At 45.3% G+C, this 26778-nt stretch overlaps 1 protein-coding gene across 6 annotated transcripts in view; it reads left to right on the top strand.

The window, feature by feature from the left end:
- The window catches only part of LOC126271998 (alpha-aspartyl dipeptidase), a 51054-nt gene that overhangs the window by 15197 nt on the left and 9079 nt on the right, over positions 1 to 26778 (top strand). For all 6 annotated transcript variants that reach the window (XM_049974481.1, XM_049974484.1, XM_049974485.1 and 3 more), the window contains one exon: positions 18618 to 18760. In XM_049974481.1, the coding sequence (XP_049830438.1) occupies positions 18618 to 18760 (143 nt within the window). The remainder of the gene's footprint in view (positions 1 to 18617; positions 18761 to 26778) is intronic.

Raw genomic sequence — 26778 nt, 5'->3', positions numbered from 1 at the left:
ATGCAGTGGAGATTCTGGCGTCCGCTGAGGACCTCGATCTCGCCAGTCCATCAGACGCCATGGAAAGCACTATCACAGGTGCTAAATCGGAGGCAGCAGGTGACCCAGCGGCGTAATCTCCCTTCCCAGTCCCATCAAGCCTTTCTCAGCCATGGACAACACCATCCTCCAGTGGAACTGCAGCGGTTTCTTCCACCATCTAGCTGAGCTCCGCCAACTTATCAGCCTTCACCCTTTCCTCTGCATTGCTCTGCAGGAAACTTGGTTTCCGGCAATGCGAAGCCCCGCCCTCCGTGGCTACCGGGTTATTATAAGAACCGGGCAGCTTATGAAAGGGTGTCTGGTGGCGTCTGCATCTATGTCCTGAACTCTCTTCACAGCGAGTCTGTACCTCTCCAAAAACCTTTAGAGGCTGTCGCTGTTCGGATGTGGATGCCACAGGCTGTTACCATCTGCAGTCTTTACCTTCCACCAGATAGTGATGTCGCACAGCATGTCCTGGCTGCTCTGATAGCCCAATTGCCGCCACCTTTCTTGTTACTGGGCGACTTTAACGCCCATAACAATCTGTGGGGTGGGTCGGTGGCAACAGGTCGAGGCGCCATCGTTGAGCATTTATTGGCGCAGCTCGATCTCTCGATATTAAATGATGGTGCCTTCACACACTTCAGTGTGGCGCATGGCACATACTCCGCCATTGACCTTTCGATCTGTAGCCCTAGCCTCTTACCGTCTGTCCAATGGAGAGTGCATGACGACCTTTGTGGTAGTGACACTTTCTGATCTTTCTGTCACTACCACAGCGTCAGTCTTCTGGGCGCCCTAGAAGATGGGCTCTGAATAAGGCTGACTGGGACTTGTTCTCCTCCACTGCCGCTATTGAGCCTCTCTCTAACGATGACATTGATGCAGTCATTCAATCGGTCACCACTGGCATCGTTATTGCCGCCGAATCTGCCATTCCCCGTTCTTCTGGGTCCCCTCGGCGGCGGACTCTGCCTTGGTGGTCGCCTGAGATCGCTGAAGCGATTAAAGCTCGCCGGTGGGTGCTCCAACGTTACAAGCCACATCCCTCAATCGAACACCTTATCGCCTTCAAACGGCTGCGTGCACGAGCCCGGCGCATTATCCGCCAACGCAAGCAGGAGTGCTGGGAGCGGTATGTGTCCACCATTGGCCTCCATGTCACTCCATCGCAGGTCTGGGCCAAGATTCGCCGCCTCTATGGCTATCGGACCCTGTCAGCGTCTCTGCGCTCTCACTGAATGGAGCAGTTTGTACTGACTCCGACGTCATTGCAAACCACTTGGTAGAGCACTTTGCTCTGAATTCCGCTTTTGCCAACTACCCCTTGGGCTTCCGCTCCATTAAAGAGCGGATAGAACGTCAGAGTCTTTCTTTTCGCACCCACCATCCTGAATTGTACAATGTTCCATTCAGTGAGTGGGAATTCCGCAGTGCCCTCGCCGCTTGTCCTGATACCGCCCCTGGCCCAGATAGCATCCACTCTCAGATGCTGAAACACCTTTCAGTGGACTGCCAGCAACGCCTCCTCGACCTTTACAACCGCATTTGGGTCGAGGGTGAGTTTCCGTCGCAATGGCGGGAAAGTCTTGTTGTCCCCATTCTGAAACCGGGGAAGAACCCTTTGGAGGTGGACAGCTACCGTCCCATTAGCCTCACCAACATTCTTTGCAAGTTGCTTGAACGGATGGTGAGCCGGCACTTGAATTGGGTACTGGAGTCTCGGGGCCTTCTGGCTCCGTCTCAGGGTGGGTTCCGTAAAGGCCGCTCCGCCGCCGACAATCTGGTGAGCCTGGAGTCGGCCATCCGTACCGCCTTTGCCCGCCGTCAGCATCTGGTCGCTGTCTTTTTCGACATGCGGAAGGCGTATAATATGACATGGCGTCATCACATCCTTTCTACGCTTCATGGATGCGGCCTTCGGGGCCCTCTGCAGATCTATATCCGCAATTTTCTGTCGTATCGTACCTTCCGCATGCACGTCGCGGCCTCATATAGTTCCTCCCAAGTCCAGGAGAACGGTGTGCCACAGGTTTCTGTTTTAAGTGTCTGCCTGTTTTTAATAGCCATTAACGGGCTCGCTGCGGCCGTGGGAAATTGTGTCTCAGCTTCCCTGTATGCTGACGACTTCTGTCTTTACTACAGCTCTATTGGCATTGCAGCTGCTGAACGTCAGCTACAGTACGCAATCCGCAAGACGCAGTCTTGGGCTGTAGCGCATGGTTTTCAGTTTTCGGCAGCCAAGACCTGCGTTATGCATTTCTGCTGGTGACGCACTGTTCACCCGGAGCCGCGGCTTTATCTTGACGGCGAGCTTCTTACAGTGGTGGAGTCACATAGGTTTTTTAGGGTGGTTTTTGATGCCCGGTTGACTTGGCTGCCTCATATTCGGCAGTTTAAACAGGTGTGTTGGCGGCATTTAAATGCTCTGCGATGCCTGAGCCACACCAGGTGGGGCGCCGACAGATCTACTCTCCTATGGCTTTACCAGGCGTTAATCTGGTCCCGTCTAGACTATGGGAGTCTGGCTTATGGCTCAGCATCCCCATCTGTGTTGCGGCTACTGGACCCAATCCTCCACAGCAGGTTACGCCTTGCCACTGGTGCCTTCCGGACCAGCCCTGTGGACAGCATACTTGTCCCTGCATACTCTTGCCCGTTGCGGCAGATCTGTGGTCTTTGTTTGGACCCCGGGCCATGTTGGGATACCCGGAAATGAAACTGTTGACCACCTGGCGAAAGAGGCCTCTAGTGCACCATCTCTGGAGATTGGCCTCCCGGCGACTGATTTGCGGGCACTATTACAACGCAAAGTTTTCTATTTATGGTACACTCATTGGCGCAACCTGCCCGTGCCAAACAAACTCCGCCGTATCAAGGAGACGACTACTGTGTGGCGGTCATCCATGCGAGCCAACCACAGGGAATCAGTTGTCCTTTGTCGGCTCCGCATTGGCCACACCCGACTCACGCCCAGTTATTTACTGTGTCGTGAGGATCCCCGTCTTTGTCGTTGTGGGGCGTCTTTGACGGTGGTCCGTATTCTGTTGGAGTGCGCCCTTTTAACTGTGCTCAGGCAGACTTTTGTGCTGCCTGATATGCTCTCTGCGCTTTTATCTGACGACTCTTCCATAGCGGACATAGTTTTGCGTTTTATTCGAGCAGGGGGATTTTATCGCTTAATGTAAGTGTGTGAGTTTTTCTGTTGATTCTGGCCTATGGCCTACGATTTGTCTGATTTTTTTTTTTTTTTTCATGTGTTTCTCGGTGGTTGGCTTTTCCCTTTTTGTTTGTATGGTCGACCAACCACCGTCACACTCTGTGTGATTTTAATTTGTCTTGTCTGGTCTTTGTCTACGTTTCTCTTGTTCTGTGTCATCTGTCTTATTGTCTGTTGATCGTTTTTATTCTCTGTGGGTGTTTTTAGTATTTGGAAAAAGGGACCGATGACCGTAACAGTCTGGTCCCTTTAACCCCCACAAACCAACCAACAAACCAACCAACCGTCTTCAGTCCAGAGACTGGTTGGATGCAGCTATCCATGCTACTCTATCCTGTGCAAGCTTCATCTCCAAGTACCTACTGCAACCGACATCATTCTGAATCTGCTTAGTATATTCCTCTCTTGGTCTCACTGTACGATTTTTACCCTCCACGCTGCCCTCCAATACTAAATAGGTGATCCCTTGATGCCTCCGAATATGTCCTACCATCCGATCCCTTCTTCTAGTCAAGTTGTGCCACAAATTCCTTTTCTCCCCAATTATGTTCAGTGCCTCTTCATTAGTTATGTGATCTACCCATCTAATCTTCAGCATTCTGCCTGCATCTCGTGGTCGTGCGGTAGCGTTCTCGCTTCCCGCGCCCTGGTTCCCGGGTTCGATTCCCGGCTGGGTCAGGGATTTTCTCTGCCTCGTGGTGGCTGGGTGTTGTGTGTTGTCCTTAGGTTAGTTAGGTTTAAGTAGTTCTAAGTTCTAGGGGACTGATGGCCATAGATGTTAAGTCCCATAGTGCTCAGAGCCATTTGCACCATTTTTCAGCATTCTTCTGTAGCAAAAAATTTCGAAAGATTCTATTCTCTTATTGTCTAAACTATTTATCATCCATGTTTCACTTTCATACATGGCTACACTCCATACAAATACTTTCAGAAAAGATTTCCTGGCACTTAAATCTATACTCGATGGTAACAAAATTCTTTTCTTCAGAAATGCTTTCCTTGCCACTGCCAGTCTACATTTTACATCCTCTCTACTTTGACCATCATCAGTTATTTTGCTCCCCAAATAGCAAACCTCATTTACTACTTTAAGTGTCTCACTCCTAATCTAATTCTCTCAGCACCACCTGACCCAATTCGACTACATTCCATTATCCTTGTTTTGTTTTTGTTGATGTTCATCTTACATTCTCCTTTCAAGACACTGTCCTTTCCAATCAACTACACTTCCAAGTCCTTTGCTGTCTCTGACAGAATTACAATGTCATCGGCAAACCTGAAAGTTTTATTTCTTCTCCATGGATTTTAATTCCTATTCAGTTTTTTTTCTTTTGTTTCCTTTACTACTTGATCAATATATAGATGGTATTATTATGGCATAATTAGAATCAAATCCAAATCTGAAAGCAGGGTTATCAGTGAAGTCCAACACTTGGCATGGTGAGCATGATTATTACGAACACGAATATGCAACCACAACTGCTGTCCTGGGCAGAGCATGCTGCTATTCAAGTAAAATTAAGTATTCCACAGTATACAAACAAAACAAACATAAAAATTTCAAGAACTTTCCAGAAATGATAATTGCTAAATAACCAATAATTTCAGGTGGTTGGGTTTGAACTGGCAACATGGCAACACACGAGCAAGCAATGTAAGTTCTTAAGTCTCACTGCATGCGGCAAAGCTCACTCAATTGCTTCCATTCATGGAGAAACAGCATCACTATTTCAGAAGCTGTTATTGGAATCAGCTGCAGCACCCTGATCTGTATTCTGTCAATGGTACTGTTATGGAAGCACTGATAGATCCTCGTATTTTGATCACATTGTCATATCCCCTGCACTATGATTAGTGTTGAAAGTAGCCCCCACCCATTGAAGCTTCACAGTTGTTGAGTGAGTCTTCAGTTTCCTGTTATGAAAGTGTGTGTCAGGACTGCTGGAAGGCTTCATATGGAGAAAATGGACAAGACCTCTACACTTTTGTCTTCTTGATGAAGGGTCATAATCCCCAACTTCTTATGTGACATCTGACAAAGATTCAATATGACCCAAAGTACATCTTTAGTAACTTTTCCAATAATGCCACTTGCAGCACAGGTATAAAAATCTGGTGCTCTTGGTCTTTCTCCTGGGCATCAAGGGTCCGTATCCATTGTCATTTCAGCTTTGTGACTGTTGAGGAGAAAGAATGATACAAAGCCTATTGTGTCTTACTTTCCTTTGTTACTTGTGAACATGACAGGCAGTATTGTACCCCAATCTCTCTGTTCAACATCAACATACATCGAGAGCGTATCTGTCAAAGTCTTATTAAAATGTTATGTGAGACCATTTGTTTGTGGATGGTAGGCAGTTATCTTTCGGTGCTTGATATTGCAACATGAAATTATCTTTGATACAGGTTCATACTGGAAAACTTTCTCAAATTCAGAGATCATAACACAGGGTGTTCTGTGCTTCCAAATGATGCCTTCAACAAGAAACCTTGCAGTTTATCGAGATTCGGCAGTTGGCATAGCTCTGGAGACAGCACAGAGGTGAGGAAGTCGGTGCAGACTATTATCCATTGATTCCTGTTTATCGTCTTTGGGTACCTTCGCAAGAGGTGGAGTCAATTTCAATGAATTGATGCTGCTGCTAGTATGATTAGTACCATCCCAGTGGCTACTGCAGCACATGCTTCCGTCTCTGACATATCTCATGGTGGCTCACATAGTGTGTTACAGATTGGTAGAGACCTGCAGAATGCCAGCGAGCGGCACAACTGTTATGCTGCACTGCGTGCAGTACCGCTCGCAGCAACGTGTATTGCACCTGTAAGTCTGACAATGAGACATAAACTACAGTTCATCGTGTATTAGATAGTTCTCATTGTTTTCTCTGCACTTTGCAAATATTCTGAAATGAGATTCTGCATTCCTTTAAGTTATTGTTATTGCTGCTGTTGTTTTCAGCCTGAGGACTGGTAAGCTGCATTTCTCAATGCTAGTCTATCTTGTGCGATTTTCTTCATCTCTGCATAACTATTTCAAGCTAAATTCATGTGAACCTGCTTGCTCTAGTCAAGCCTTGGTCTCCATTAAAAAATTTTCACCCCCCCCCCTCCCCCCCCACACACACACACACACCACTCTTCATCACCAAATTAACTTCTAGTTAATGCCTCATTTGTTCTATCAATCAGTCCTTTCTTTTGATCGAGTTGTGCCATATAACTCTTTCCTCCACAATTCGATACAGTATCCTTCAGTGGTTGTTCATTCTACCCCTGTAATCTTCAGCATTCTATTGTAGCATAACATTTCAAAAGCTGCTATTCTCTTGTCTGTAGGCCTGCTGTTTATCATTCATACTTCTCTGGCACATAAGGTTACACTCAAGACACTTTCTTTTGGAGAAGACTTGCTAACACTTAAATTTATATTCAGAGTTAAAATATTGTTCTTTTTCAGAAAAACATTTCTTCCTTTTTCCAGTCTGCATTTTATATCTTCTCTACATCAGCCATTGTCGATTGCCTTCCTTGCCAAATAGCAAAACTCGTCTGCTACTATTAGTCTCTCACTTCCTAATCTAATTCCCCCACCATCATCTGATATTATTACATTACATTCGATAATCCTTGTTTTAGTTTTGTTGATTTCATCTTGTTACACCTTTTTCAAGACAATTGCCATTGAATTCAACTTATTCCACTTGCAGACTGCATGACACTGTTTGGTAATAAAATTTAGGAAAACATTACAACTTTATTCCAGAGTGCTCTTAACTTGAACTATTTTATGTTTATCAAGAATTGGTTTGAAAAGACTGACAGGACCTCTGTTGGAAGCCCTTTCTCTTCGTAGGTGGCCATTTGTTTTGTGGAGGATTTTGACGAAAGAGTTCTGGAATCAGCAGCCTTTAAACCAAATGTTTTTGGAGGTATTTTGATTTTTTCAGACTGTGGCCCCAAGGATAGGAAAAAATAATGGAGTTTTTGGATATCTCTACTTCATTCGTAATAACAGCCAGTTTACCATGAAAACAGGAAGGTATGGTTTTATTCTGTTCTCGGATGTTCTGTTTAGACAGAATAATGATGGCTCTCGTGGTCTTCCATTTAGTGTAAGGCGACTAGCACTAAATATTTGCAGCCTCGGAGTTGTCATTATCTGCCACAGTGTGAGGGTATACTTAAGAATCTTGCACTTAGGCACATACAGTTTCCAATTCTGAGGATTTGCATAAGGAGGTCGTTCATCAAAGAGCAGCCTTCATGCAGTGTGGATACTCCACCCAGCAGATGAACAGTGCGTTATCAGTTTAAAAAATTAAATAAATAAATAAAAGAAAGAAAAGAAAACTGCAATCAGACAAGATTGTATCAAATGAAATTTGTGACTGAATTAAGAATTTTTTTCATAGAGAGGGTGCAGTGTGTCACCTTGTATGGAGAAACATTGTCGGACATAGAAATAACTTTGGGTATGGCCCATGGAAGTTGGGACCCTTGCTGCTCGTGTTGTATGTTAATGACCTCGAGGACAATATTAATAGTAACCTCAGAGTTTTTGCAGTGGCAGTTTTCTATTGTGAAGTACTGTCTGAAAGAAACTGCATAAATATTCGGTCAGATCTTGATAAGATTTCAAAGTGGTGCAAAGATTGGCAACCTGCTATAATGTTCAAAAATGTAAAATTATGCACTTCACAAAACTAGTAAATGTAGAATCCTATGATTATAATGTCAGTGAGTCACAGCTGGTATTGGACAACTCCTACAAATACTTGGGTGTAACACTTTGTAGGGATGTGAAATGGAATGATCACATAGTTTTGGTCATGGGTAAAGCAGATGGTAGACATCAGTTTATTGATAGCATATTGGAAAAGTGCCATCAGTCTACAAAGGAGATTGCTTACAAATCACTCATTCGACACATCTGGAATATTGTTGTTGTGTGTGGGGCCCGCAGCAAATAGGACTAACAGGTGTTACTGCAAATATATGGAGAAGGGCATCACATATGGTCACAGGTTTATTTGACCCATGGGACAGTGTCACAGAGATGCTGAAAAAACTGAAGTAGCAGATTCTGGAAAATAGATATAAACTATCTCAAGAAAGCCTACATACAAAGTTTCAGGAACCGGCTGTAAGTAGCACGTCCAGGAATATTCTACAACCCCATACTTATCACTTGCATAGGGATCATTAACCCACCCCCTCCCCTTCTAAGACACCAAACCTTCTTGAATCATTGAAAGATGCTTTATTATTGGAGAAGGTTGAAGTATGTAAAATACCCTGCCAGTGTGACACAGCTGCAGCTAAGACCACACACTCCATGGAAGAACACTGTGTAAAACATTAACGCTGCACTTGCCTTTTGCAGTTCACCAAGTCTTTCATCACTGCATGTTGCTTATCCACCAGTCATTCAACAAAATGTGGTAATAAAACAATTTTGAACTCTGCTAATTCATTTTGGTTTCCTTCATTAGCATTTAAGGAGAGATGCATGGCAGAAACTTTATTAAATGGAACACTGACTGTCATTTGGATAACGCAAGAAATCTCATTATTTCCACGATTTACTCCCAGTGAAAACAACATACCATGCCAAGGGCCATGGTGAGTGGCAACCCACTGAACATCAGAGTTTAGCACTTCCACCAACAATGATGCTCCTTGCTGGCAGTGTAGTTGGTCTTGCAATTACAACTGTGACACACATGTGCTAATAAATCGTGCGACATCAGTAGCTGATGTGTCTTTGACGGCTCACCTCAAGATGTATGTCAGATGCCCAGATGGAATATTGCATGTCACAGTGAATAATAAATGGTTCCACTTCTGAATCATCATTGAGTATTCAGTATGATGGAAAAATTTCAATATTCACATGATAATTCCATATAAACAGCTTATGAGGAGTTTTGATAACTAAAAGAAAAGTGTATAGACACATGTCTCAAGGTTCATCAGAACCATTTCTGCCTCCTAGGCGGGTTTGTGCTTAGCTACCAGGGTCCCCAGCCTTTGCAGTCTCTTTCCCATTCTGTGCTGCATGTCTATCCTCTTGCTATTCATTTTCTACCTCCCTTGGGGTACATGTATATGGCATTTTTGGAAATGTTCCACATTTTCAGGAGCTGACAAAAGAACAGTCTCACCACTGTTTATCATTTCTGTTTTCTTTTCTTCATTCATCTTCTTTTGTCCTTCCTCCACTTTGGCATTTGATGCTCCTTTTTCCTTCTTCCTCCCCGTGTGCTCCTGAAGGCCAACATGTAATAGGTGACTGGATAATGTGTAATTCCCAACCCTGGGTCAACAGGTTGGGTTCCCATGTACCCCTGGTACAGGCCAGGCCCATGGAGGGATGATTGCTTGATCTGCTACCTTTCCAAATTGCCAATTGGTCCCTCTGTGAGGTGTTGGGAGATTTGTGAGGCCCCGCCTGACGGTAGGCCACCAGTTGGAAGGAGCGCACCATCAGAGATGCTGGTAATTGTGGGGGATTTTCTCACAATGAGCCAATAATCATCTTTGCAGTCAACATCTAGCAAAGGAAAACTGAATGAAGTTCCAGATTCAAAGAACCTCCAAGCTGCACCACAGTTCCACGTGGTTTCACATGCTGAAGACGGTCAACCCCTCTGCAACAGTAAATTCATTTGTTGTTCAGAAAGTTGTTGATGCAATTGCCAGCCCTGTGAAATCCCTCTCTAATTTACGTAATGGCACTTTGCTTTTGGAGACTACTTCTGATTCTCAAGCACAATGACTGCTTGCCATGTCACTTCTCCTTGGGTATCCTATTCTTGTTGAGACCCAAAGAACTTTGAATTCTTCCCGTGGTGTCATTTACACTAGGCTGCTCAATGGTCTGACTGAGTCAGAAATCCAATCTTACCTCTCTGATCAGGATGTCATTGCCGTCCATTGGGTGCTGAAAAACGTAGATGCATCCGTAGTGTCCACATGCACTCTTTTTCTCACCTTTGATTGAGTAAAGCTCTGTCCAAGATCAAAGGAGGCTATGAAGTTATCACAGTCCGACTGTACATTCTGAACCCACTGCGCTGCTACAAATGTCACTGCTTCAACCACACTCAAGCGACTTGCCGATGCCCAGCAAATGTGTAACCTGTGATAGGGATGCCCACAAGGGCAACTGTCCTCCTCCTCCTCCCCGATGTATCAACTGTAATGGTGACCATGCCATGTCCTCTCAAGATTGTCCCGTGTATCTCAATGAGTGAGCTGTCCAGGAGATCTGAGTAAAGGAAAATGGGCCTTACCTGGTTGCTCGCAAGTTATTGGCTAGTTGCAAACCCTGCATTCTACCATCTGGCACTTACAGTACTGTTCTTCTTACATCTCGCTCCTTGAAGGACATGGCCATGCAGACATGCAACCTCAAATTCAGCACTGTGGTTGTGAAATCACGCAGTGTCATAGTAGCATCACTATCTCTTTGTCCAGCTATGCAACAAGCCACCAACCATTCACCTCCCAAGGCGAAGTCACCTGCTACACCACCGGCAGGCTAGAAAGGATGGAAGGAATACTCCCACAAAGACTTCCTATGTCCCTCCAGCCAACGAACTTCTGAGTCTTCCTCTGCCAACCTAAAAGGCTCCAAGAAGTGAAACAAAGGTAAATGGTCTCCCCTTTGCTGACCCAGAGATTCTCTTCAATGGTGTCGCCTGGTCAACCTCTGTGTCACCGGTGTGCACAGCCAACCATTTTTCTGTCCTGGACTCCGTAGCTCAACAGAGGGAGAAAGCCGACACCTCTGTAGATCTCGTGGAGCAGTATCCTCCAGCCACTGCCCCCTGTAGCAGTGAATCTTTGAAGGCTGGCACTTGGCAACCACTGAGGTGACACCCCTTCACTTTTCTTCCTCCTCCGCTTTCTTCGTCATGACTCTCCTTCAATGGAATGTTCCAGGCCTTCAATCAAACAAAGAGAATTTATGGCTACTCTCAGAATCACAGTGTCTACTTGTTCTCTGCCTACAGGAAGCTAAAATGTGTCCTCATGACGGTTTTGAGCTCTCACATTTCTTCCCAGTCTGTATTGATTTTTCCCTCATGGACGGCTTTCCATCTCATAGGGGACTCATGGTGCTCGTACGGGATGACAGTCATAGTCAACCCGTCTCCATGACTACCCACTTTCGAGCTGTTGCAGTTTGCCTTCTCCTTTCTCACTTGACATTTTCCCTTTGCATCATTTACATCCCTCCATCATTGTGTCACCAGGGCAGATTTCCTCCAGCGTATTGGGCAGCTACCTCACCCCATTCTGCTGCTCGGTGACTTTAATGTGCACCATTGCATTTGGGGTTCTCCCAGAACCTGTTGGAGAGATGCTCTTATGGCTGACCTTCTCAATCAACGTAACCTCCTCTGTCTTAACAAGGGAGCACGCACGTTCCTTTCAGACTCCACACACACTTATTGCGATTTGGACCTATCCTCCTTCACTGCCCAACTTGCTCATCATCTCTTGTGGTCCGTTCTCTCTGACACATACTTGAGTGTACATTTCCTGTCTGCTATCCATTTGCTGACTTCTACCCCACCAGTGTGCACACCCAAATGGCAGATTACTAAGGCTGACTGGAGGCTTCACTCCTCCCTGGCCATCTTCAGTGAACATTTCCCCAGTTGTGATGACTAGGTAGAATATCTTACAAATGCTATCCTCACCTCCGCAGAACATTAAATTCCTTGTGCTTCCCCTTTACCATGCCATGTCTCGGTCCCTTGGTCGACGGAGGCATGCCGCAACGCAATTCACGTGTGGAGACGTGTTCTCTGCATTTTTAACCGTCATTCTATGATGGCAAACTGCATTCATTATTAGCATTTGTGTGCACATTGTCTTCGTGTACTCCAGGCTAGCAGAAAAGCTAGCTGAATTTCATTCAATAGTTCTTTTAACCGTTCCACTCCCCCTTCCGTCATGTGGGCCAACCTCCAACGGCTCTTTGGGCCCAAGAGCTTTGGGACCAACGACTCTTTCCCCAATTTCTGGCCTGACAGTAGCTCATCATGTCATAGGGGACCCTGTTGCTATCTCTGACATCTTGAGCCACCATTTTGCAGAGATTTCAGAACCCTTGCTTTCATTCCTCTACTGACAAAACTGGTTGTATGAATTTCTAATGGCACAGTTGGTTTCTTCCACCATCTTTACATCTTAGGCCTGTTGCCTTCCATTCGTTGAAACTACGAAATTCATGGGGCTCATGCTCAATAAGAAACTTTCTTGGTCCTCCCACATGTCTTTCCTGGCAGCCCACTGTATGCGGTCCCTCAGTGTCCTCAGTGAAACTTCCTGGGGAGCAGATTGTACCACCCTCCTCCGTTTGCACTGGGCCCTTGTTCATTCAAAAGTAGACTATGGATGTTTCGTATATGCATCTGCAGTTCCATCCTTCTTATGCCGTCTCAATACTAGCCAACATCGAGGCATCTCTTTGGTAACTGGTGCCTTTTACACCAGTCCAGCTGAGAGTCTGTGTGCAGTATCACCATGCCTTCCTCCATTGGAAACAAGCAGAGGAGGCTCAGCCCATACCCTTCTCCTTTTAGATTCGTGAGTGCTGCAGTGCTGCCTTCACTATGAGGAAGCTAGATCAAGCTCTCACTTCATCCTGATCCTCCACCCCAGGCCTAAATGATGTTCACATTCAGAACTTGCAGCACCTTTCTCTTGTGGGCAAGCACTTTCTGCTTCAGACATATAACCACATCAGGGCCGAGGGCACGATTCCCAGACACTGGCGTGAACCCACTACCATACCCATACCTAAGCCCAGTAAGGACAAACGGCTTCCTTCTAGCTACTGCCCCATTTCTCTCACCAGCTGTGTTTGCAATACGATGGAAAGTATGATTCACACCCAGCTGGTATGGTGGCTTGAGTCTAGCAAATTTACTAACCACTGCACAGAGTAGATTTTGAGCGCGCTTTTCTGCAGTTGACCATCTCATCACTTTGTCCACCCATGTCATGAATGGTTTTCTGTGGAAATCCCAGACTGTGATCGTGTTTTTTATTTGGAGAAAACCTACAACACCTGCAGGAGGATTGGTATCCTCCATACTGTATACATGTAGGGCTTCCGTGTCTGTATGCCCCGTTTCCTTCAGGAATTTTTAAAAGACTGAGTTTTCAAGGTACGTGTGGGTTCTGCCTTGTACGACACCTTTATCCAGGAAAATGGTGTGCCCCAGGGTTCCGTCCTGGACGTCATCCTCTTTGCTATCGCTATTAACCCTATAATGGCCTGTCTCCTGCCGGACATCTCCGACTCCCTTTTTGTTGATGATTTTGCCGTCTATTGCAATTCTCCAAGGACTTGTCTGGCTCATTGAGAGGCAACTTCAGCGATGTCTTGATCGTCTTTCCTCATGGAGCATCGACAATGGCTTTCATTTTTCCACTGACAAAACTGGTTGTATGAATTTCTAGTGGCGCAGTTGGTTTCTTCCACCATCTTTATATCTTCGGCCTGTTGCTCCTCTGTTCATTGAAACTTCGAAATTCCTGGGGTTAATGCTTGTTAGGAACCTTTCAGGGTCCTCACATGTGTCTTATCTGGCAGCCCACTGTATGTGGTCCCTCAGTGTCCTACATGTCCTCAGTGACACTTCCTGGGGAGTAGATCAAACCACCCTCCTCCATTTGCACCGGCCCCTTGTCCATTTGAAATTAGACTGTGGATGTTTCATTTATGCTGTGCAGTTCCATCCCTCTTACGCTGTCTCAGTACTATCCACCATCGAGGCACCTGTTTGGTCGTTGGCACCCTTTATATCAGCACACCTGAGAGTCTGTATACAGACACTGGCAGACTACAGTTTTCCTATCGCCATGACTTTTTTCTCAGCAGAAATGCACGCCATTTGCCTGCCGTGTGTGGCCACCCGTCCTATGCCGCCTTCTTCAGTGACTCCTTTGACGCCAGTATGGGGCGCATCCCTCTTCAGAGTTACATCCTGGAGTACGCATTCGGCTCTTGCTCTGGCTGCTTAACTTCATGCTGTCTGCAACTTTCCCAGTGGGTGTGAACCCTTCACCACCTTGACTTCATATGGCAGCTCGTAATCACCTTCGCCACCATTTGATTCCTAAGGACACTACTCCAACCTCACTCTATCGCCTTCAGTTTCATGACCTTAGCACGGAATTTTGCACTGGTACCTATGTGCACACTGATGGCTTTCGGACTGACCATGGTGTCAGGTGTGCCTTTGTCATTGGGCTTCTGTAGCACTGCTCAGTATTTACAGCAGAGTTTCTCGCTCTGTATCAGTCTATGCAGTACATCCGGTGACACAGGCTTTTCAATTGCGTGATCTGCTAAGATTCTCTTGGTTTCCTTCAAAGCCTTTGTGTGCTGTACACCATCCATCCCTCAGTGCGATGGGTCCAGGGAAACTGTCACTTCTTCTCTATTGATGGAGCCACTGTGATGTTTACGTGGGTTCCTGGTCATGTCAGTCTGAGAGAAAATGAGGCCACTACCACTGCTGCCAAGGCTGCAGTCCTCATACCTCAATCCACTAGTTCTTACATTCCCTCTGATGATCTTTATGTTGCTGTCTGTCAGCAAGTGGAGTCACTTTCGCATCACCACTGGTCCTCTCTTCATGGAACAAGTCCGATTATTAATCCTCTCCCAGCGGCTTGGACAACCTCCTCTCAGTCCTCTCACTGTGAGGAGATCATTTTAGCTAGGTTTGCTTATTGGACACTGTCTTTTTAGCCATCACCATTTAAGTGGTGCTCCCTCATCACATTGTACTCATTGCACTCAACCTTTGACGGTCTGCCATTTCCTGATGGACTGTCCAGTTTTTAACCATTTATGTTCTCGTTTATGTTTTCTGTCTGAGTTATCGCCGTTTTAATGAATGACACATGGGCTGTTGGCCATGTTTTACTTTTTATTCATCTTAGCAGTGTGGTGAAGGCCATTTAATTTTTAGTTCAGGACCTCAATTTCTCTATGGCATATTTTATACTCATTTCTTCACGTCCCTGTTTTTGCCTGTCTCCTGTTCCATTGATTGAGATTAATGTGTACTCATTTTTGACCTCTCTCTTTGTCTTCGTGTTCTACAGTTCTGACATGGGCACGTATGACCATATTTGTTTTTCCGCCCTAAAACAGAACAGAACCATTTCTCTGTTGTGGTAGTAGATGACATATGTACAGCGCCTTCATAAATATACTAAATAATATGGAAGATTAATGGGCATCCCATGATTTGCATTGCTAATAAGCGATGTACCTTGACTGATGCCCAGGTACCTCTGTGAATGAGGTATATTCTCTTTAGATACAAAGAGTAAGAAGAGCCACATCTTGTCAGGAAATTCACCCCCCCCCCCTCCCCAAACTGGGATTAACATGGTGTATTCTGAACCTTTCTGGGTAATTTAGGTTGAAGGAATAAACTTCACAAATGACTGTATTTCTTCTACCAAGCAGTGTGTGAGTTGGATTTTGCTGTGACTTTATGATTCATTTATAGTCTGGGCCCATTCTGTCACCTTGTTTTTAACCCTGAGGTAGCCACATGGTATTTTAGGTGATGTAAATCAGGTGCACCCTGAGCTTCGCATACAGTGCCCCCAGTGAAGTGATCCACTCTGCCCATGCCATTCAGAGGCTCTGTAGCAGTCAAAGCAGAATTCTTGGCCCTATACTTTCATTATAAAGCTGACTGTAGAGGAAACTGTCACAGTCCTACATTGTCATTATCAGTACCTTGGATATGAAAACTCACATTTTTGTGAGCTTGTGCATTACTTTTGCTAGCTTTCATAGCACTTGATTTTAGTGTTCCTTAAAATCACACTTTTCATCTCTCTGTACTTGAAAATACTCTGCAAATATTTTTAACAATACTTACTTTGTCTGCAGTAAGCAGTTATTAAAAGAGGGGTCTAGTTATTCTACATATTTGTATAGAATCGAACAGTTTCCACATAAAGTCCCATTGCTTTACCTTATATCTTCAATTGTTTTTCAGTTCTACGGTCACTTACTTCTAAGTCTGGCATCTTCACATCTGTGAAACTAGTCAGAGGAGGAACTATTTTATGATCTCTGTCAGTGAAAAAAATATTTTAGACAAAAGATTCTGCTTTGGTGTCACCGTGATCATTGACTATCTGGACAGGTGACTTTATATATATTGACTGGTTTTATGTAGTACCAAAACTTTACAGGAATTTGTTTTAAATCTGAAGATATGATCTTGCTTTCAATTTTATTAAATGCTTCATGCATAACTATCCAAATGCTGATCTCCATTTTGTTCAGCTTTTGTTTGTCAGCAAGGGTTTGGTGTCATTAGGATCAGCTATGCCATTCTCTCCGCTATAGTAGTAATTTTATAATAGTGCTGTTGAAGCATGACAGGTCCTTCCCACCATCACGATCTTCTAGTCACAAAAGTATCTAGCATGTGGCCTACGACATTTGTTAATTTCTGTCATAGATCATGTATCATGCATCTCTCCTCACCCAATCTGAATGTTGGTTGTTGACTGCTCAGCTAATTTGTTATAATTTCCTTACCACTTGTGCTAAGCAGAAATATCTTCCTGCCTTTCTTGACTGTTCATGCTACACAATACTTTAGAATACTACCCTTAAGGTTATCTCTAGATTCACCTATCTCTGTGTTCATTTAATCAGAGGATTTTGGCATATCATTACCAGCAGATCTGATAGGTTTCTCATGGCTGACTTGTCTAATCAACTTTTCAAAATCAAATAATGGAAACTTCAGGTTGGAATATCACCAATGTAAGGAAAAGATAGATTGCTACTCATCACAAAGATGACCAGTTGAGTTGCAGACAGGCACAACAAAAACACATTAACTTGCAGCCAAAGCCTTCATCAGAAAAGAAATACCACACACATTTATTCACACAAGCAAGCACCTCTCTCTCTCTCTCTCTCTCTCTCTCTCTCTCTCTCTCTCTCTCTCTCTCTCTCTCTCTCTCTCTCTCTCACACACACACACACACACACACACACACACACACACACACACACACGACTGACTGCCATCTCTCGCAGCTGCACCTCATCCTTTGTCAGGGGTTTGATTACCTAGCATCATGTCCTGAAATGAGGAGCATCCTACACGAGATCTTTCCACCCATCCTCAAGTGGTGTTCCGTTGCCCACCCAGCTCCAACTACATATTAGTCTATCCCTATGCTACTCCCAATTCCAACCCCTTGCCACAGATATCATATCCCTGTGCAAAACGCAGGTGCAAGACCTGTCCAATCCATCACCACCCCCTCCCCCCACTTCCTATTCCAGTCCTGTCGTGAGCTTAACCTACACTATCGGAGGCTGGGCCACATGTGAAAGCTGCCGTATTATATACCAGTTCTGCTGCAACAATTGCCCAATTTTTTGAATCTTTATCATTACCAGCCATCTGTCCACCAAGATGAATACGCACCATCACACTGTGGCCAAGAGCAAAGTAGAGCACCCTGTGGCACAACATGCAGCTGAACATAACATGCTCGATTCTAATGGCTGCTTCACTACCTTAGCCAAGTGGATCCTCCCCTCCACCACCAGCTTTTCTTAACTGCACAGATGGGATGCCTTTCGGCACATTTTCCACTCACTTAATTATTCCAACCTCAACCTATGATAACTTACAGTCCCCACACCTTCCACCCAACATTTTCCACACCCTCTACCCTAATCACATTGTGAAGGTATGAGGTTTCCCAGATGTTTTATTCCCAAAGTTTTTGAAAATAAATCATTTCATTGATTGAAGGTGAAATCTTGCACACATTTTGAATATAAAAGAAGCAGCTTTATTAATGATTCGGCGGTTCACAGACTTATTGGAGCTGAATACCAGTGACAAAGTAATTTATAAACTAACTGAACCCTTGCAACGTCCTACCCATTTCCCTCTCCCACCCTCTCTGTGTACACTCTCTGCCAACATCCACAAGTGTGTTTCCCCTTCCTCACTCCTCTCCTTTTTTGTTCTTCATCCCCCCCCCCCCCCCCCCAAGTTTTTTGTTTGTGCTTTAGGTCATAATAGTAATTATATGCTTCACACATCTTGTGCATTTCAGTAAGCATACCTAGAAATAATGTAGGCAGAACTAAAGTGTTGGTCTATCACTAATGTCTTTCTGACCATATATTTACATTCAGCACTTGTCATTTAACTGTGTTAATGTTAAATTGTCGTTTCCATATGTTTAAGTATTGTATTTTACTCTTAAAATTAGCCATGAAACAGGTAGTTTTCTTTGATGCTTCTAATTTCCATTGTGGTTGGCTGTTCTGTAGGAGACACGTGAGGAGCGAATCAGACAGTATCATGAAATTTCTGGAATGCCACCTGTCCTAGGAATGAGAGAGGGGTGTATTTTGCATGTGGAAGGCAATAAAGCTGTTCTTAAGGGATTATGTGGAGCAAAATTATTTAGTCCGTAAGTATTATCATTAGGGCACATTGTAACTTGTGTGTGTGTGTGTGTGTGTGTGTGTGTGTGTGTGTGTGTGTGTGTGTGTCATCATTCAAGACTATGTGCCAAAATGCATATCACACATGATGTGGCTCATGGTTGTACCTTGCTCTTGGTTGTAGCTACAGCGTAAATGAATTTTCTCTGCATTTAGAATGCGCACAAGATAATTTGACCTGTACCTTTGCAGATAGTGTTGTGGAGGGGTGGAACAGCTGTAGTGATGGATGCTCCATTGCGAATGGCGAGTGTGTGGTACAGGAAATACAGCCAAAGCTTTAATAACTTGTAAGCTTCAGCTAGTGAGTCTGCCAACAATTGTACTAACCGGTTATGATAGAACAATATAAAAACTGACAAAGATTAGCTTTCAAAATCAAAATTTTCTTACTAGAGTACCAAAAAATGAATATCTGCACAAATATGGGATCAACCAAAGCAACAGATATCTGACCATATACTGCCTGAAGGAAGTCTTGTAATACCAAAAAGGGGTAAAACTGTAGCAGAGCAGACGATGTTACTGTGATGGTGACAATTTAAAATGGAGATAGCAATAAGAAAGCTCAAAGTACATTGGTCAGCAGATGGCAGTCTGTTGAGGCAGCCACCCCTTTGGAACAAAGGGATAGAATTGCCCAGCATTCAGTTCAAGCATGCACTTTTGTATGTGGTGCACATTATTTGATACAAGCTCAACTCCTTCATATTTTCTATCATCTACTTCATATGTCAATTACCTTGTGAGGTGGTGGTTGTGATGCAATGTGTCACAATCTTAATTACCAGCTTCTTCTGCTTTTCCTGGTATGCTTACTTATAGAGGTTAATCTAAATGTGTCCATGTGGTTTTGTTATTTGTGTTCTATTTTGTTTAGTGACCTAACATTCCATGTGGACATTTTATCTTTTCTGAGACACAACACCTTTTGCCTTTCCATTTGATGCAATATGTAAAAGCCTAAATTAAAAAAACTTCAAAGAGGATCATTTCTGAGCCCAATGCAATGCATAGGAAGCCCATTAGTACATGTTAGCAAAATCTTTAATATTGCATAGTCATCTTCGTGGCCATTATATCAAGGGTACTGATGGACTGATGTCATTAGCTCAAGCAGCTGCTCTTTGTACGTATAGGTTCCATCGTCAGTCAAGCATTTCATACTTTCTCTGTGTCTCAGTGTCATGCTTTGTTTGCTGTTATGTCCAACATTGCCAATGTAATTTGCCCCTCTCATTGTTTGACGATTTGTTTTTCTATTCTTGTTTTGTTGTGTAGTTTCCCACTGTTACTTATGCAGATTGGGGTCAGGATCTCAGGATTTACTGAGGTGGTACCGTGAGCCAAGGTTAAAAAGGTTTGCCTTTATTTTAATTTCAGTTAGTTCTGTTATAAGGGACCCTAGAAGTCGGAGATTTGTGTCAGTACGATCCAGTTGAAATTGGTGGAGTCCCGCAACTGATGACTTGCCCAGTTGTCGTAAGTGTGTGTGCCATTGGTGTTCAGTGCTGTGTTCTTTCAAGGTTCTGACTGTTCAGCTTATGTATGATGAATAACACTGGCAAGGAATTTGGTACACTATCAACTCACAGAGAATGCAATTGTCTTTTATGCTACCCTGTAGGTATTTAATCTGGGCTGGCAGGTGTAGTATGCATAGCATTTATGCTCTTCCAAACTATAGAAAGTCGAGGTTGGAGTATCAACAATATTATGAAGAGGATAGATTGATGGTCCCTTTAAAGGTGACATATTGAGTTGCTGACAGGCACTTTGTTATGCCTGTCTGCAACTCAGTGTCTTTATGGTGAGTAGCAATCTATCCTTTATATAATACAGGTATTATGCTTTTCCATAATACAACCTATTCTGCTGGACTCGGTGCAAGAATGTGGAAGGAAAATGGTCACTAATGGCTTCTGTTATCCCCACTGTCCATGAGTATAGGTCAGAGGCTGTCACAAATTTGTTACTCATGTATGATTACTGCAGAAATCAGTTTTAGATGTTCTATTTCAATTGCTAAATTGTTACTGCCTGCCTTTGTATGAGATTTATGTACCTATGTCTTGAGAACACTGCTTCTGTATGCTGGATAGTAGTGACTCTCAGCATGCAGATACACTGCCCAATTATACTGTTGTGGCCATCTGTCAAAAGCCTGAATAACCATTTTTTGCAGTGCAGACCACTGCAAGAAGTGCAGGAAGAGAGCCAGTGGGATTCTGGAAGGTACTGAAAGGGTTACAGAGCCATGCCGATTCCAGCGCTGTGGCGAGCTGCAATAGATTTCTTGGTTGCCCATGATACGAAAAGTCTGATTGAGGTGGTCCCTCAGATTGTTAATTGGCTTTAAAACTGGGAGGTTGGCAGCCAGGGGAGTATCGTAAACTGATCCTGATGTTTTTCGTACCATGCACACACACACACACACACACACACTGTGAGCTGTGTGACACGTTGCATTGTCCTACTGGTAGATGACATGCTCTGCAAAAACAACAATGAAAACAATCAATTTTTGACAAAATAATTTAATTGGATCTATAAAAAATCTACTAACCAAGCGGCAGCAGAATACACACATACACACAAAAGGCAGTTGTAAGCAAGCTTTTGGAGCCGGTGGTTCCTTCTTTAGGCAGAGGGGTTGAAGGGGAAGGAAGAGGGGTAGGAAATGGACTGGAAAGGTCTAGGAAAAGGGGTGGATTTCAGGAATGTCACCCAGAACTGCGAGTCGGAGACTTATCACACAGGATGAGAAGGAAAGATGTACTGCATGGAGGGGTGGAATGGTCGCCGAGGATAGATTCTTACTTTTGTTGGTCCATTGTGTCTTCTAGAATGTTGAGGTCAACCAGGGAATGCCATGAAAACATTCCCCGGATCATAAAACTTCCTCCTTTGGCCCGGATTCTTCCAGCAATCATTGCAGGGTGTTTGCTTTCAGTCCAGTGGAGCATAAAATATGGTTCATCTGAAAAGACCACCTGTCACCACTCATTTAATGTTCAGTTGCAGTACTGGTGTGCGAATTCCAACCGTCCATTGCCTTCAATTAACAACAGTCAGCACGGACCCCTGAACCAGGCACATGTTGTACGAGCCCCATATGTAGCAATGTTTGCGAACGGTCATTGAGGAGAGACTGCTGATATCCCCTTTAGTCATGTGGATGGTCATTTGCTCAAGAGTTATACGTCTATTCACCCATACACATCTCTGCACACCCTGTCTTCTGTGGCCCATAGTGCGATAGTGCGTCATAGTTGCCTGGTACCAGTTTTTTTTATAGCGCCATTTTGCCATGCACGGTATACTTTAACCACAGTGGCACATGAGCAGTTGACAAACTTAACTGTTTTGAAAATACTTCCACACTTATCCAAAAGCCAATGCTCATACACCTTTGGACATCAAATAAACCTCTCCATTTCCACAATACAATGTCCATACTGTTTTCCACATCCATCGACTTGCTTTATATACCCTCCACTGCTAGTGCTTCCACCTGCCATCTGTGAGTGATTATTGTGTGTTGATGTTGAACATAGGTGTTAGTCACATTAATGTTGTTGGACCATCTGTGTGTCTGTATGAGTGGGTTTGTGGTAAACACTAAGTCACAGTGTGCTATCCGCTTTCCTCCTAACCAACATATCCAGAAATGGCAGTTTCCCTTCCATTGCCATTAAGAAAGCAATGTTGGGTTGTATTGAATTTAGGTGCAGGAAATCTTCTAGTTTGACTTTCTCATGTGGCCAAATAACAAATGTGTCACTTAAGTAAGGAAAGGAGCAAGTTGACTTCCAATTTGCAGATTCTTGATCTGTCAGTGGCTTCCCATTGGCCTCTACACAGTAGTCTCTAACAGACAATAGGTAGAGGTAAGGCCATGCCTAATAGGTCCATCATCCAATTTCTTATCAAGCAGCTTTAGGGACTTTTCTAGAAGCTCCCATGCAAAGTATACAATGTCAAAGCTGGTAAGAATATCAGTGTGATGAATACTGAAATGATTGAGCCATTGTACAAAGTCCTGTATGTTGGGTCTCCAATGTTGCTGACAATAGGGGAAAGAGGTATAGCTTCCTTATTAATTCTACGATATCCATATAACCTTGGCTACACTTGCATATGTGATTTCTAAGTGACATCTTTAGGAATTCCAATTCTTGGAGAAAACTCAGTATTCTCATGGACATTTGTCATTCATATCTTTCCATAGTGCCGCTAAAGCGGAGTTATTGAATGCAGTTTTCCAAAAGTCCTTCACCAGGGAAGACAAATGGAATATTCCAGAATTTGAAACACGAACAGCTGCTAGCATGAGTTTCTCAGAAGTAGATACCTTAGGGGTTGTGAAGCAACTCAAATTGCTTGATACGAGCAAGTCTTCAGGTCCAGGTTGTATGCCGATTAGGTTCCTTTCAGATTACGCTGATACAATAGCTCCCTACTTAGCAATCATATACAACCACTCGCTCACCGATAGATCTGTACCTACAGATTGGAAAATTGCACAGGTTGCACCAGTGTTTAAGAAGGGTAGTAGGAGTAATCCATCGAACTACAGACCTATATCATTGACGTCAGTTTGCAGTAGGGTCTTGGATCATATACTGTATTCAAACATTGTGAATCACCTCGAAGGGAACGATCTATTGATACGCAATCAGCATGGTTTCTGAAAACATCGTTCTTGTGCAACGCAGCCAGCTCTCTATTCACACGAAGTAATGGCCGCTATCGACAGGGGATCTCAGGTTGATTCCATATTTCTAGATTTCCGGAAAGCTTTTGACACCGTTCCTCACAAGCGACTTCTAATCAAGCTGTGGGCCTATGGGGTATCGTCTCAGTTGTGCGACTGGATTAGTGATTTCCTGTCAGGAAGATCGCAGTTCGTAGTAATAGACGGCAAATCATAGAGTAAAACTGAAATGATACCAGGTGTTCCCCAGGGAAGCGTCCTGGGACCTCTGCTGTTCCTGATGTATATAAATGACCTGGGTGACAATCTGAGCAGTTCTCCTAGGTTGTTCACAGATGATGCTGTAATTTACCATCTAGTCCACTAAAGAGACAGCTTACACTACACTCGTTCGTCCTCTGTTGGAATATTGCTGCACAGTGTGGCATCCTTAACAGGTGGGATTGACGGAGGACATCGAAAGGGTGCAAAAAAGGCAGCTCATTTTGTATTATCACGTAATAGACGTAATAGGGGGGAGAGAGTGTGGCAGATATGATACGCGAGTTGGGATGGAAGTCATTAAAGCAAAGACATTTCTCGTTGCAGCGAGATCTATTTACGAAATTTCAGTCACCAACTTTCCCTTTCGAATGCGAAAATATTTTGTTTAGCCCAACCTACATAGCCCCCTGTGGGTTCGGGGGTAAGAATAGGCCCACGGTATTCCTGCCTGTCGTAAGAGGCGACTAAAAGGAGTCTCAAACGTTTCGGCCTTATGTGATGGTCCCCTACCAGGTTTGACCTCCATCTTCTAAATTCTTCCGAAGAGCGAGCTGATTGGGGAAGGGCGCCTTACAAGGTGCAATGTGTCCATCGCTCATTACCATCTCTAGCTTGGTTGGTCGTCGTCGCATAGCTGTCCCGCCCACTCACCATCTCTAGGGCATGGCTTTGTTCTTGGGTGCGGTTTTTGCAGTCTGCTCTGCTGTGTCGCTTTATGCGCCAATGACGATCATGGGCTACATTTCACCTGAAATCCAGCACGGTAGCCAGTCCGTTGTGGTGGGGCCGCCATGTACCCTGTCGGTTGTAGCCCCCTGACAACACAGGGATCGCTCTACTGATGCCTGCGCCGTTAACTCCCCGCGTATGCCAAGGAGTAGATGCCTGTCTCCTTGGGGCATCGGGACTCCCGGCAATGGCCATCCCGCCAGGTGGTCGTTGCTGAGGCTGGGTGGCGCCCGTGGGGAGGGCCCTTGGTCGGAGTAGGTGGCATCAGGGCGGATGACCCGCGATGAAGCGTGGTACATCATCTCTTGCTGGCGGCCAGCCGCCAGCAGTCTCTAAGCGTTCTCGGCCTCAATACAACGCTCAGGCATATGATCCACAATCGTTCCCCTCCCTGGCCACACCATGGGAGGAACGAAAGGCTACGGTTGGCAGCGAACCTTATTCACCTCGCTATTTAGTCTGTACACGAGTCGATGGGGAATCGTTTATGGCGACCAAGCCTCAGTTTTTTGTCGAGCACTTGGAGGACAAGTTTGGGGAGGTGGAGGGCTTGTCCAAAATGCGCTCTGGGGCAGTATTGATCAAAACGGCATCCTCTGCACAGTCACGGCGGTTACTCGCTTGTGACAAGTTGGGGGATGTTTCCGTCACGATCACACCCCATAAGAGTCTCAACATGGTCCAGGGCATTATATTCCATAGGGACCTACTCTTGCAGTCAGACGACGAGCTACGCGCCAATTTAGAACGGCGGGGTGTTCACTTCGTCCGGCGCGTCCTTCGGGGTCCGAGGGATAATCAGGTAGCCACCGGTGCCTTCATCTTGGCCTTCGAGGGTGACGTCCTACCCGAAAAGGTCAAGGTGATGGTCTACCGATGTGATGTGAAGCCCTATATCCCTCCCCCGATGAGGTGTTTCAAATGCTGGAAGTTCGGCCACATGTCATCTCGGTGTACTTCCAGCATGACATGCAGAGATTGTGGACGCCCTTCACATCCTAATACTGCATGTGCGCCGCCTCCCATCTGTGTGAACTGCGGCGAACACCATTCCCCTTGCTCGCCAGACTGCAAGGTTCTACTGAAAGAACGAAGGATCATGGAATATAAGGCCCTGGACCGCATGACCTATACTGAGGCTAAGCGGAAATACGAGAGGCTACATCCTGTGGCTCTGACCAGCTCCTATGCCACCGCTGCCAAAACAGTAGTTTTGTCCTCTGCTGCACCGATTCCACTGAACACTCTGAGCCGGAATACTACACCTGCCCCCTTGATGGTGGGGGGCACTTCCCCATCTGTTGCTCCTGCACCACCTACCTCAGGAGCAACGACCCCCCAACCATCGGGGACACAAGTCCCCAACTCTAAGCCGGAGAAGCGTCCGACTTCTTCGGCGACTCTCTCTCGCAAGGGATCCCTCGGGTCCCTCCCTTCCCAGGTTTCCACCTCTGGGAAGGGTGACGTCAGCCAATGGCTGAAAAGCAGGCCAGCGGCTGGTCGCAGGGCTTCCCGCTCCTCCTCCGTCCCGGAGACTGACTCGGTGGAGCCCTCCCAGCCAGTAAAGCCCAAGGAGCAGAGAGAGAAGACGAAGAAGAAGAAGGCCTCTAAGGCCAAGGAACGCGCGGTGGCATCCACCCCACCGCTCCATACAGGCTCTGCGTCTGGGGATGAGGTGGAGATCCTGGCATCCGCTGAGGACCTGGATCTCGCCATACCCTCAGACGCCAAGGACGCCGATTGTACTGGTCGTCGATCGGTGACAGCAGGTGACCCAGTGACGTGATCTGCCTCCTCGGTCCCTTCACGCCTATTTCGCCCATGGACAAAGTGATTCTCCAGTGGAACTGCAGCGGTTTTTTCCACCACCTTGCTGAGCTCCGCCAACTCGTCAGCAGTCACCCTTTCTTCTGCATTGCCCTCCAGGAAACGTGGTTTCCGGCAATGCGGACCCCTGCCCTACGAGGGTATCAGGGTTATTATAAGAACCGGGCAGCTTATGAGAGGGTGTCTGGTGGAGTCTGCGTCTACGTCCTTAACTCTATCTACAGCGAGTGTGTGCCTCTTCATACACCCTTAGAGGCTGTCGCTGTAAGGATGTGGACGCCTCAGCCTATTACTGTCTGCAGTTTGTACCTTCCGCCGGATGGTGATGTCTCTCGTCATGTGTTGGCTGCATTGATAGGACAACTGCCGCCTCCCTTTGTGTTGCTGGGCGACTTTAACGCCCATAACCCCTTGTGGGGTAGCGCCGCGATTACTGGCCGGGGCAGA

The sequence above is a fragment of the Schistocerca gregaria genome, chromosome 5 (assembly GCF_023897955.1).
Source record: "Schistocerca gregaria isolate iqSchGreg1 chromosome 5, iqSchGreg1.2, whole genome shotgun sequence".
Taxonomy (NCBI): Eukaryota; Metazoa; Arthropoda; class Insecta; order Orthoptera; family Acrididae; genus Schistocerca; species Schistocerca gregaria.
The sequence above is the reverse complement of the archived record's forward strand: the minus strand, read 5'-3'. Positions and strand labels throughout refer to the sequence as shown.